The following is a 12,428-nucleotide window of genomic DNA, read 5'->3' on the forward strand; positions in this document are numbered from 1 at the left end:
GCTGCAGACAGGGAGTTGCAGCGCTGGCTGAGCTTTGTAAGTGTGGACACCGAGTAAGTTGCAGCGCTGTAACCCCCTCACCAGCGCTGCAGCTTGCAAGTGTAGCCAAGGCCTTAGATATGCAGAGGGTTAAGCATGAAGATATGTAGGGTTGGCAGAATTCAATTTTTATTTTATAAAATTTTGACAGATAATATCGACGTTTATTTTTAAGCATTTTTTTATTCTTATCAATTTACATTTTCACAGGTTTGGAAAATTATGGGTGGGGGGATCCGACATTAGTGGGGGGTCCACCAATAATTGTTTAATGACACTAGATGTCAAGACTGAAAAAGTTAAAGCTTTATAACCATTCAAACCCAATTTGTCAACATCACATGTCAAAATATGCAAGGTAATATCCTTAAATCCAAACTCTAATTTAAAGTTCATAAGTAGCATTTTTCTTACTTTGCCTCTCTGTAAATTTCAGTTATTATTGATGGAAATATTTTTTCATGGGTTTGTGTGTGTACAATGAAATCAGCTCTTGTCGATGTATAGCAATAAGATTCTAATCCTTCCAAGCCTAAAGGTATAGTACGATAGCTCCATGGAATTGTTTCTCATTACAGACCCGGAAAGCATTAGAGGAAATTAAGCAAATCCTGGAATTGTTTTTTGCCTTGGGAAACTAAACTGTGGGAATCTGTTTTCTTGTAGCGCCCACTCTGAGACCAGATGGATGTGCATGGACCCCGCCTTCTCCCTTACACTTCATCCCCTCCAACCATGCCTGTCATCTGAGTAGACACAAATACAGACATCCTGTCTTCTCTCTCACACTCTCTTCCCTTTGGGACCTGAAAGCGCAGAGAGCTTGTTCTTTCTTTCCTTCCCACCAGCCATGCTTGATTCTCTCTCCCTGCTTCTCTCCTCAGGAAAAAAGAGCCCGGACCTAGGGGAGTATGACCCCCTCACTCAGGCTGACAGCGATGAGAGTGAAGATGACCTTGTGCTCAACTTGCAGAAGAATGGGGGACTCAAGAACGGGAAGAGCATCCTGGAGGAGGTGCAGGATCCAGACTCAGAAGTGGAGGTCGAGGTGACAAAGCAGCGGCTGTCAGAGAGTGCCCCAGATGGGTACCCCGCTGAGGCCACTGGCAGCCTGGAGCAGAAGGCAGCCTCTCCCCTGATGCCTTACCTGCGCACAGCAGTCTTTTTGCTTACCATGGTTATCTCCATGATTCTGGTGCTGGTGTGCGCCTTTCTCATTCCCTGTCCTCCTAGAGACTTGCATAACACCTGGAACCGCAACCTAGGCCAGGAAGCAGGTGAGAGACCATTAAGAACAGCAGCTGTGTGAGATTGGGAAGGGGGTAGCTCACAGGCTGGGTGTGGGGGAAAGACCCACTTCGGAGAGTTTGTTTAGAGCAGAGGAGCAGCAACTTAATCCTCTTCACCACTGCAGATGCTCTGAGGACATAAACAGGCATATGGCTGATGCACTCAGCCTTCCTCTGCTGCCTGTTAAAAATGGCACGTCATGGGCCAGTTGGAGATAAATCTGTTGTCCAATAAGGTCTTACTTTCTCCAGTGCCAACAAAATAGCAGGGTTCTTCTGACTCTCCTCCCATGTCACCCCTCTGCCTGGATGGCGTTACCCATTTTGGAATTTGCCCCAGATATACATGGGCTAGTCCACTTTGGTCCCCATCACTTCCCTATCCAGAGATTGCACTCCACAAGCTCCTCCATTCATGCGGGGTTGGGGGAGGCAGAGACAACCCATGCCTGCCAATAGTGGGAAGGCAGAGTGAGGTTAGCCTGCTTCAGCAGTGTTAATGATCATGCTCAGTACAAGCCAAGCAGCAAATCTGGGGAGGGGGGAGGCATGACGTGTTGCCTTGAGTGGAGAGGAATGGATTTTCCTTTGTGTCCGCAAATTGGCTTAACTAACATTATATTCTCTGCACATTTCTCTCCCTGTTAAATCTATAAATCAGTAATTTAAATGTTCTAAGGTCTTTGTCTCTCCTCAAACAGTCATAGAATAGCTAGTTAATCTGTAGTATTTTCTAGAGTGCTTCCGCTCTTAATATCTCCACTGAGACAGCTATGATCGATGATGTGATTCTACTCCTTTTCCTTCTTTCCTCCTCTCATTTCTGGGCTCTGAGAAGCCAGTCAGATGTGGTGCCAGATCACTGCAGTGGGTCCAGATAATCATCTCTGCTGGCTCCTGTTGGCCCTTGCTGGATCTCTGTCTGAGCCCACTGTTGGAGCTGTGCCGTGTGGGGAGGAACATGACATAGGTGGGGGAATAGTGCTGCTTTGGTGGTCTCCTGTGGATTCCATGATGGCTGGTTATTCAGACCCCTTTTTGTTCATGTTTGTCCTTATCCCCATTGTGCAGAGTGGGTTTGGCAGCCATTCTGCTGGCAGCTCCTGATTTGCTCTGACTGTCACAGGTGGAGTGCTGTTCCCACTGGAGCTCTCTGATGTGAATGGTGATGGACTCCCAGACATCCTGCTCTCCTTCACAGCCCTGATGAATGCTAGCGTATTGGGTAAGATTTTAACTGCCAACTTCGCTTCACCAGGGATGCCAGCTTTGATGGCTCTTTTGTCAGGTTGTCCATGTTTTTTTTTTCTTATTTTCTCCCTGCCAGCCTTTATGAATGGGAGGAGTTCCTCTAACCATCTGCAGAGCTGCCACGCTGTCCTCCTTCAGACCTCTCCTTAAAACAGCTCACTTCTGCTGTGAAAGTCCCAGCTGATATATTGATTGACAGTAGTAATTTTACCACACCTGGCTGTTTAATGTAAAACAGCCCACTCCCCCTCAGCAGGCTGCTTTTCATTTCTCTGCTAACATTTGCATGGGAACACATGGGATAACCCATCAAAAGTCTAGAAATAACTTAGCTTGTCACTGAGTTCTGCCGGTTTCCCACTGCTCCAAGCTTCCTGTTTCTGGAGCTTCCCAGCTGCTATTGTACTGCATCTCCACAGCAGCCTTCACCTCGTAGTGACATGAAATCTGTTCCAGTCCCACAGACACTGTCAAGAAACAAGGACCCATTATGTGGAGTATATTGGCAATATCTGGTGCCTAATTGCAATGCTTGGTGTAATAGGAATACAGATAAGAAGGAAAATTTCCCTCCCCCCTGGCATAGTGCTACGTCAGTAAGGCCCCATGTACTCCATTACAAGTGAGATGTAAATTCCACTGCAGAATCCCTGGAGTCTAAGGAATTTTGGTGCAGTAGATAGAAAATCCAATGGCAGGTTCATTTCAATTAAAAATTGTGTTTGTACTGAATTAAATATGAAAATGAATCACTCAACCTGTGCGGTATTCCCCGTGTTCTTTATTTTTACATTGTTCCCACATTTTCAGTTTTCAGCATGAAGCACATTTTTGTACTGGCCCCACATTAACTGCACTGTAGATGCTGGTAGGGAGGAGCTGGAAATTTTGCCATCTGGATAAGACTCATGTGGGGTTCTTAGCACCTTGGAAGATGTGGGGACTTTGTTTGGGGTTGTGACATAAGCACATTAGCTGGACGTTTCTGCCAAAATGATGAACCGTATGTCTGATGTTAGGCTGACCTTAAACTTATCATCATTAGGCATCAAAGTCAACATTTGATTAAAACATATTGGGGTACTTCATACTCCATTTAGCTATTATTTTGTGCTGTCTGCAGACTCAGGCAGACAACACTGCTTGGCACTGGTTGCATGCTTTCAAGGTATTTTTCACAACAATGAAAGCTAGAAACGTAGGGGGGCTTTTTACCACAAAAGAAAAAACTTAGACAGTGGAGCAAAATTAGGCCTCCACAGAATCACAGAACATACAGGACCTTGAACATAACTGGCCAGGTTCCTAATAGAAGGGTAGTTGCAACTTCTAAGCATTAACCATTGGCCAGCAGAAGAATAAACATTAAAAAGAACAGTAGTCTAGTTTGGTGTGACAGCAGTTCGGATGATGAATTGAATGGACCAATAGGTGCTCGGGAACAAATATTATGTTCCTTTGCCAACCAAGGAGAGAAACGTAACTTCAGATGTTACTATGACCAGTTACTGCCAGTTCCATTCCTGTGCGCTAGCAAGGGACTGACATAACCAAACTCATGGGATTCTTCTGAATGCAATTACTTTAACCTTTTCCACTTGGGGACGGCACAGGGTAGCAGTGTAACTGAATGGCGTGTTCTCCTGAGATCACTTTGCCTTGTTCCTCTCTTTTGATTGCAAGGGACTTCACTGCCCCTTTTGTGTGTCTGCAGGTGTTTCTAGGCCATCGGTAACTGTGATGGCCCTTTCGGGTATGAATGGCAGCACCCTGTGGTCCAGCCACATTCCAGAAGAGACTCGGAGTGTGCAGTGTAAAGGACTGACTCTCACAGCCCCAGCTGAGCCTGGCTGCCTTGTGACTGGAACATCCAAATTCCTCAGCCTTCTTCAGGCCTCCTCAGGTAGTTCCAGGCATGAATGAGTGGATGAACCGATCACCTTGAATAATTCAGCACCATGATAGCAACATAGGAACAAGTCCATAGCTAAAAGAAAACTGCAGAGTAATACAGAAGATGATTTAATCCAGGAGTTCTCAAACTGTGGGTCAGGACCCCAAAGTGGTTTGCGACCCCATTTTAATGGGGTTGCCGGGGATAGCTTAGATTTCCTGGGGCTAAAGCCTAAGCCTGAGCCCCACCTCCTAGGACCGAAGCCCAAGCCTTGGGTGACGGGGCTTAGGTTACAAGCCCCCTGCCTGGGGCTCAACCCTTTGGGTTTTGGCTTTGCCTCTCTGCCCCCCAGCCTGTGGCAGAGGGGCTTGGGTGGGCTAGGACTTCGGTCCCCTCTCCTGCAGTTGTGTAGTAATTTTTGTTGTCAGAAGGGGGGCACAACGCAATGAGAATCCCTGATCTAATCATTAACAAATACCGAATTACAAGGAATAATATGTAATGTAATCCTTTGCACTTCATTAATGTAGCTCTGTAACATCCCTGTGATATAGATAAAAGTTATAGGAGTCATTTCACCTACCACTGAAATGTAGCCACCTCTTGAGTGGAATGCAGCAGCTCTTTCACGACAGCACAGGTGCACTAAACATCATATCTAGAGAAAGAGGTGGGGAAGTATGCTGTAGCCAGTTCCATCTTCAGGAGAATTTAGGTTGATAAAAGTGTTTACTAGATCTGAATGAATATTGCATTTTTAGTCATTTTGATTATGTTGATTATGTTCCTTTTATATTTACTCTTAATGGACAGCCTAGCAAGTGAATTTGCTGGCAGAAATGTTCATGGGAATAGTGAATTTTAGGCAAATGTTGGAGAATATTCTTGGATCTTGAATGAGTATTTGCAGTGGAACCCTGGTTGTGAGAGTTATACTCATTCAGTTAGGGAACATAGAAATGTTGCATGACTTCTGTGCCCAACAAAAACTAACCAACACAGCTTGACTTTCAAATGGTTGTAATGAATGAATCCAGTGAGACTGTTCATGTGTATAAGTGTTTGCAGGGTCAGGGTAGTCTCTCTGAACTCAGTACTACTCCCTGTGTGAGTACAGTTACTTGTGTGCATAAGCCCTAACTTTGTTCTGTTTGGAGGGGTGGGGAGGCTTTCCCAGAGCAGAAGTGGGAGAAAACCATGTTAAAATTTGATTCTAAAAGTATAGTAATTGGCAGAGGGACTCAGAGGGCAGGGAGAGCATCTGGAATTACTTTGAACTTGTTTTTTATTTTAGTGAGAAAATGTGTGAATCCTCTTTTACTGGGTCCCTACGCGGTCCCCACTGACAAACCGTGTTTAAAATCACTTCTGCTCATATACCCTTGTCCCCCCATGTGGAGAGGATAAAGATGCAAAGGGGCTGTTTCCTGTTGGAAATTTAACTGAGACACAGATATCCATTTCCAAAATCTTTCCCTCCAACTACGAGTTCCCATCTGTTCCGTTCCCTGGAAATGTCTGGATAGCTGTGACATCAACAATCAGGCTTTACCACTGGCCAGTGAGGACAGCTGGTGTCCTGCAAAGCCTCTCTTTTATTTAGGATCTGATCCTGACAGTTGCAGGTTCAGAACCAGAACCTGATAGAGACGTCAGAACATTAATAAATCAAAGCATTAGCAGGCTGTGACTCAAAAGCAGTTCACAGCAATGGGAAGGAAAGAATTCCACTTTCCACTGTGTGTGAATTCCACAGCCACCTGCTCTAGGTTGGATTTGTTACTCATGGTGTTGGGCGATAGTGTCTTCTTTCCCTTCCTCCTTCAGGAAGGTTTAGTTGGACTCCCTGGGGATTCTCATGAATTCTGCTTTCTTGATGTGCTGCGGTGCTCAGATGTTCTCTCCTCCTATAGGGAAAACCATCTGGACACTGAACCCAGCCCACCTGCCAAGTGGGACCCTGGCTGCACCAGCCGTCATGCTGCCAGATTTGGATGGGGATAAAGTTGGAGATCTGGTGGTTCTGGCCATTGGAGAGACCCAGGTATGATACATCCCTACCAGAGCTCTGAATGGTCTTGAATCTTTGGAGGGGGAGCAGGGACATGGTCTAAAGAGAGTGTAGTGGGGGAAGGGCACAAATTCCTTCATCCAAGTAGTTTTCTTACCTCAGATTCCCCTTAGGTACAAACCTGCCTTCTCTTGCTCTGGAGAACAGGATCCAGTAGTAATTACATTGTCTGTATCTTTTATCAGCTGACAAATGAATGTCGTTGTTAAATTAATCATTGCCCACTGGCTGAGACGTGATAATTGCTCTCTTTCTCCTGTGCTTCCCCCTTTAGCAGTTACCGCTTTTGTTTTTAAAGTGGTTTTGTAGCACCAGTGAAGGCTGGCAATTTGACAGCCCAGTGATGTGCTCTGTTTAGCTATCGAAGAGACGTCTCTGTCTGGCAATCATGGTGCAAACTTCCCCTGTGCTGCTCCGTGCACAATGACTTAGAAGATACTGCCTTTAAGGTTGATGAGAGAGTTCAGGCTCCAAAGTCCATTCATTCACCGGCACCTCTGCTACTGACAAGGGTGCCTAGCATGTTGGGGAGGTTGTGACAAGGATATCTGAAAATAAGGAACTAGACAAAGACTGCTAGCTCACACAGGAAATCAAATAGAAGAGGTGGGAGAGAAGAAGAAAGATTCCAAATGATTTGTCACGTGATACATGCTGCTGTGTGGGGAAGGAATGGCAGAGCTTCTCATTCTGGGGCAGAGAGGCTTTCTACTGTGTGTGAGTCAGCTCCCAGAATTCCCTGCATCTCTCTCACCTTTGCAGCCAGACCTGTGCTTTATCCTGGTATCGGGTAAGACGGGAAACCCTCTGGGTGGGCCCGTGAAGTACAGCATCAATGGAGAAGGAAAACTGATCGGCCCCCAAGCCCACATTACCAGCCAAGGAGCCATCTATATCCTGTTTGGCTTTGGTAAGATGGGCCACTGGCCTCTGCACCTTCCATTTTGATCTTTTTTCTAAGGCACTTCAAAGCTGGGATTGCAATGAGCTCTGCCAGGAGGTTCCTGCCATGCCTTCCACTGGTGGAAGCTCAGATTGGAGAAGATGGGAGCTCCCCACACTAGTGTAGGAAATGGTGCAGGAACAGTGATACCTGCTTGGAGCTCCTAGGACTGGAGTGGCTTGAAGCTCTCCAAAGCCATTGATTCTCCTATGGATCTTCCTACGTTTTGTCCTTCTCAGAGAGGCCGAGACTCTCCTCCTGCTTTTGTTTGATCACTATCCACCTGCAAGTGGTCCCAGCCTCTTGTGCTCTCAGGACTGTTATCCAGCAAGTGAGAATCTCAATCTTTGCTCTCTCTGTCATGTATCTGTTAGGTAATGTCCAAGCAGTCGCCCTGAGGGATCTCTTTGCCCAAGCCAGAAACCGTGACAGCTTCCCTCCTGTGCTGCAGCGGGAAGAGCCAGAGTGGGAGAAGCGCAGATCTGTCAACTTATCGGAGCTCACTGACATTTACAGGTGGGTTGTGGTCTCACCAATTGGGCTAAACTGTGGTTCTGCCTGGGCACTGTTGGAGGTTCCCCTTCCACTTGAATATCTCTGTCCATCAGAGTAACCTAGGCAATGCCTGTGACATCAAGAACTCCAATTCCCTCCCTGTTCCAGTGATTGCAGTGGGCACGCCATGTGTTATAAAGGGGACCTCTTGTTCCTCTGAGCCCTTGTTCCCCCCTTACAGCCACACATGCATAGGAATATGCCTGCACAGGGGAGAAAAAGTGTTTCTAAATAATTAAGAATCCAAGTTAGCAGCTCTGTCTGTGCACAGCAGAGTGGGCCAGGGTCGTGTAGGCCCTGGGTGTCCCTAATTCTCCACGCAGTGATTCAATGCCCAGCAGAGCCTGGGAAATCCTTTAGTATGGCTGGGAACAAGGAGAAAGGAGCAGGCCCCAATTTAGATGAGGTGGTGAGGTGGGGATTCAGTCACAGGAAAAAACCTAGAACCCCTCTGTAGATTAGACTCTCACATATTCAAAGACTTAGAGCGTGGCATTGGCTCTTTTTAGTTAAATAAGTAAATAAAACCTGGGAAGCCCAATTGCCTCATATTGGCTTTCTTCCTTTCCCAGCGGGGGCGTTGAGTTCCTGCAGATGGTGACGGCTTCAGATACTAACTGCAGTGACCTCCTCATCACCACAAAACACAACCTGACTCTGCTGCGAGGAGAGGACCTGGAGCCCCGCTGGAGCCTTGAGCTGCAGGACATTCACAGGTTAGCTACACTTTTGTTTTTTCTGTGTCTCCTTTTTCTGTTTCTCTCCTCCAGGCACGCACACTCCTGTGGGAATCATTGGGAATTATTCCCCCAGGTTGCAGGGATACCAGGGAGCTGGAGTCATGTGCGTGTCGTTATGTTAGTGCTGTGGGGAGGGGAGAATGGGAGAGGGAAGGAATGAAAGAAAGGGACAGACTGAATAGCCAACATACTAGATTCAAAGAGTGACGTCCATCTTAATATGTTGAAAAGAAGAAATTCGTCCCTGTGCAGGCAACTAGCATGTGATCTATTCAGCACTTAAGCCCCTTGAAATGATGGTGCATATGCTCTGTGCTGGACCTCTGCACAGGAGTGTATTTCACTCAAAGAGTTTAAGGAAGTTGCCAGATGTCCTGGGACAATAACAACAGATGATTTCCCCAGCAACCCCAGTATTAACTGGTTGAATGTACACCTGGGCATAGGTGGCAGAAGTAATTTGTTGACAGCATAAACAAGAAGCTTGTTTTGGTACCTACAAAGGTAGAAAGAGCTGTGAACTTAGTGTGTCCCTAGCCTCTGTTTGCCAGAAGCTGGGAATGAGCGACGGGACAGATCACTTGATGAGTGCCTATTCTGTTCATCCCCTCTGGGGCACATGGCATTGGCCACTGTCGGAAGACAGGATACTGGGCTAGATGGACTTTGGTCTGATCCAGTAGGGCCATTCTTATGTTCACTAACACGTAGGAATTTATCCAGGACGCAAGTGTAGAATCTTCATTAACCAATAGTTATCACTGTACAGTTGGGTGTGGTGTCCTAATAGATGGCAATACACCTATGAGAATACTGTGATTACTTTGAAAAGGGCAGATTGTAAAACTTATGCTGGAACATGGTGAAGATGAAGTGAAAGATAAAGGTGGAAACATAGATCGTGGAATCATCCTGCAGCCTGTACAGGACCACTGTGCCAAAGGCCCAGATTAGCTGTTTTTTTCCCTCAGTGGGTAGATAAAAGGGGGAACAAAACATGCATAGTAAAGTACAGAAGGTGATTAGTTTATTAGGGCTAAAAGAATCTCATTTAACAAATGAAAACCTTGCTTAAACAATGTAGCACAAAGTACAAACTCTGCCAGGAAGTGTCACACATGAAACAGCAGGAGGGTTGGTGTGTTAGACATACAATATCTAAACCCAGCAGCTATTCCTGAAGGCTAAAGAATTTTGGAAAGGGGAGCAAAGGAAGATTCTGGGGGTAACAGATTGGGAAGCCTTACTTCGCTACTGGGGATAGTGATGGCAATTCTCAAGTCTTGTCTTCATTAGAGATTGGCTCCAATTACAGCCCCCAGGATAGCCATACCAGCACAGACACATAGAGGAGACAGGCTAAGCTGCAGTTTCCAGTTGTGCAGCTTACGCATCCCAGGTTCAATCAGGGACAAGCTCCACAGTTTATAGTGCTTTGTCCATTTACCCTAGCGTTTTTGTACTGGTGCAGCAACACTGGTGGCTGGAATCCGCACAACCCCCCAGCATAGACAAGGCCTAAGGATAGAATAGTAAAACACTTGGATAAGTGTCACTCAGTAGAATCAAACCCACACAGCTTCCGTTAGAGAAAACCTTGCCCTTTTGGAAAAAGGTAACAAAATACAATAAATGATAACGGTGACCTGGTTGATATAATTTTATTGGATTTTCAAACAGCTCTTGGTAAGATCCTTTAAGATCATAAAGGAGAATCAGTAGCAGAAGGTAAGGGACAAAGTCTGGTGGACTAGAAATTGGTTAAGCAATCGAAAATGGTGTTGTAAATGGATGATTTTCAGAAGAGAGAAGGTTTAATAGCAGGCTATCCCAGTAATTAGTGTGGTGGCAGAATTGGTTTGTTACACCACTGATTTGGAAGAGGGAGTTGATGTCGACTGATGGATAGCACCTAAAGTATGTTTTTAGTTTGGGGGAAAACTCCAGATAAATTCAAACCCACAGGGGAATCAGGAATCTTGATGGCAGAGGAAATTCACCTTAAATAAACGTAAAGTAACATGCACAGGCAAAAAGTAGCCTCCACTTCTTGTATATGCCAGTGTACTTTGAAGATATGGGATTCTCCAAGGTAAATGACTTGGGAAACATTGATGCTAGTTTAAAGATATCTGCTGCTGAGTTCGGAGGCAATGAAAAAGGAAATGGCATGCTTGCTGCACTACAAAGGGGATGAGCAAATACAGAACATATAGTGGTGATATTGTACTGAAAAATTGTCTGCTCTTATTTGGAACATTGTGTCCAGACCTGTCCACTTTAAGAAAGATAGAACTCAGCTTCAAAAGCCAGAGAGGCAAGCAAGATGGTTAGAAAACTCGGGCATTTACATATGATGCAAGAGATCCAAATCTAGGATTATATAGCACAGAAGGAGAAGAGTGAGAGGGGACTTGAGCTGAACTATTAAAGGTTAAGAAGGGTTTAGTAAAAACTGGCCAGTGACTCTTTCTCACACTGGCCCATAATAAGGGAACAAGGAGTAATGTGATAAAAGTAATGCCTTACACATCATGTAATCAGTCTGTGAAACTTACTACTGCAGGCGGTCAGACAGCCAAAAACTGTTGATGGATTTTAGAAGGTCTGGATAATTTTATGACTGCTAATACAAATGTGTAGTGGTGCATGCTAAGGAAAGGGTAATAAAATGTCAGGCTGCATTATGGTAAACTGATTACCATATGACTCAGACAGGAATTTTCCCCTGTTGTTTATGGCACTGAAGAATTGCTTAGGAGCACTGTGGTTATTTCCCCCTCCTCTGATATATCGGCAAATGGTGCTGCCAGTCAAGGATTATGCTTGGTGAATTAAAAGCCTGATCTGGTTTGGCAAATCCTGTATTAATAGAAGTGGGATGAGTGTCAATCGGGGGAAATTACCTGCAAATGTGTGCATTGTCTTGCTCAGTATTTCATGCTTTTCCGGTCACTGTTACTTTCTCAATATTCACAGCCAGCCTGCCCCTGGCTACTTCAATGCTGACCAAACCCTGGACTTCATGGTGCAGGCTCAGAGCAATGACAATGTGAAAAAGGTAAATCCTGGGAAAGTTACCACTTGGGGAGGACTGTGGTGGGACAGAAGAGAGGGCAGAGTATGTGTTAACTGTAAGGCCCCTAGTCTCTACCGTAATCATCTGTCTCTTCCCATTTCCATGGCTTATGGTGCTCACGTTGTGTCCCTCTCCTTGTTTTCAGATGCTGGTGGTAGATGGTAAATCAGGCCTCCCTGTTTGGAGCTATGATCTCCCGTGTCACATGCAGGAATCTGATGCACTGTCAGTGATGACTTTGGAGAAGAAATCTGTGTTTCTCTTCTGGGCTGATGAAATGCAGCCTGCACTACAAAACTTGGTAAGCGAGAGCCCTCTTCCCACCTGGAAGCTTTCTGCCTGAGGAGTATTCAGTCTCTCCCCTTTTTCTTATTTCTTCTTCAATTACAGTGTTACTGAACTTAAAACCTTCCATACGGTCTATAGCAGTTGAGTCTCACCCCCTAGCGGTTGTAGCTAATGGCTGCAAGGCTTGCTGTATGTCTAGGGGAGAAAGCAGTGAGAGAGCTCTGTGGGATGCTGCAGAAGCCTTTCCTAGCCCGAGTGTCACTGGCACAGTGTGCCATT

General features: G+C 45.6%; 1 protein-coding gene across 1 annotated transcript in view; it reads left to right on the forward strand.

Moving 5' to 3' along the window:
- FAM234B (family with sequence similarity 234 member B) overlaps nt 1-12,428 on the forward strand; it is a 40,097-nt gene that overhangs the window by 21,846 nt on the left and 5,823 nt on the right. The window contains exons 2-10 of the mRNA XM_032797435.2: nt 924-1,316; nt 2,455-2,553; nt 4,294-4,482; nt 6,387-6,517; nt 7,307-7,454; nt 7,862-8,003; nt 8,615-8,758; nt 11,762-11,843; nt 12,007-12,162. Coding sequence (XP_032653326.1) covers nt 924-1,316; nt 2,455-2,553; nt 4,294-4,482; nt 6,387-6,517; nt 7,307-7,454; nt 7,862-8,003; nt 8,615-8,758; nt 11,762-11,843; nt 12,007-12,162 — 1,484 coding nt within the window. The remainder of the gene's footprint in view (nt 1-923; nt 1,317-2,454; nt 2,554-4,293; nt 4,483-6,386; nt 6,518-7,306; nt 7,455-7,861; nt 8,004-8,614; nt 8,759-11,761; nt 11,844-12,006; nt 12,163-12,428) is intronic.

This window comes from Chelonoidis abingdonii, chromosome 1 (assembly GCF_003597395.2).
Source record: "Chelonoidis abingdonii isolate Lonesome George chromosome 1, CheloAbing_2.0, whole genome shotgun sequence".
In the NCBI taxonomy this organism is placed as follows: Eukaryota; Metazoa; Chordata; order Testudines; family Testudinidae; genus Chelonoidis; species Chelonoidis abingdonii.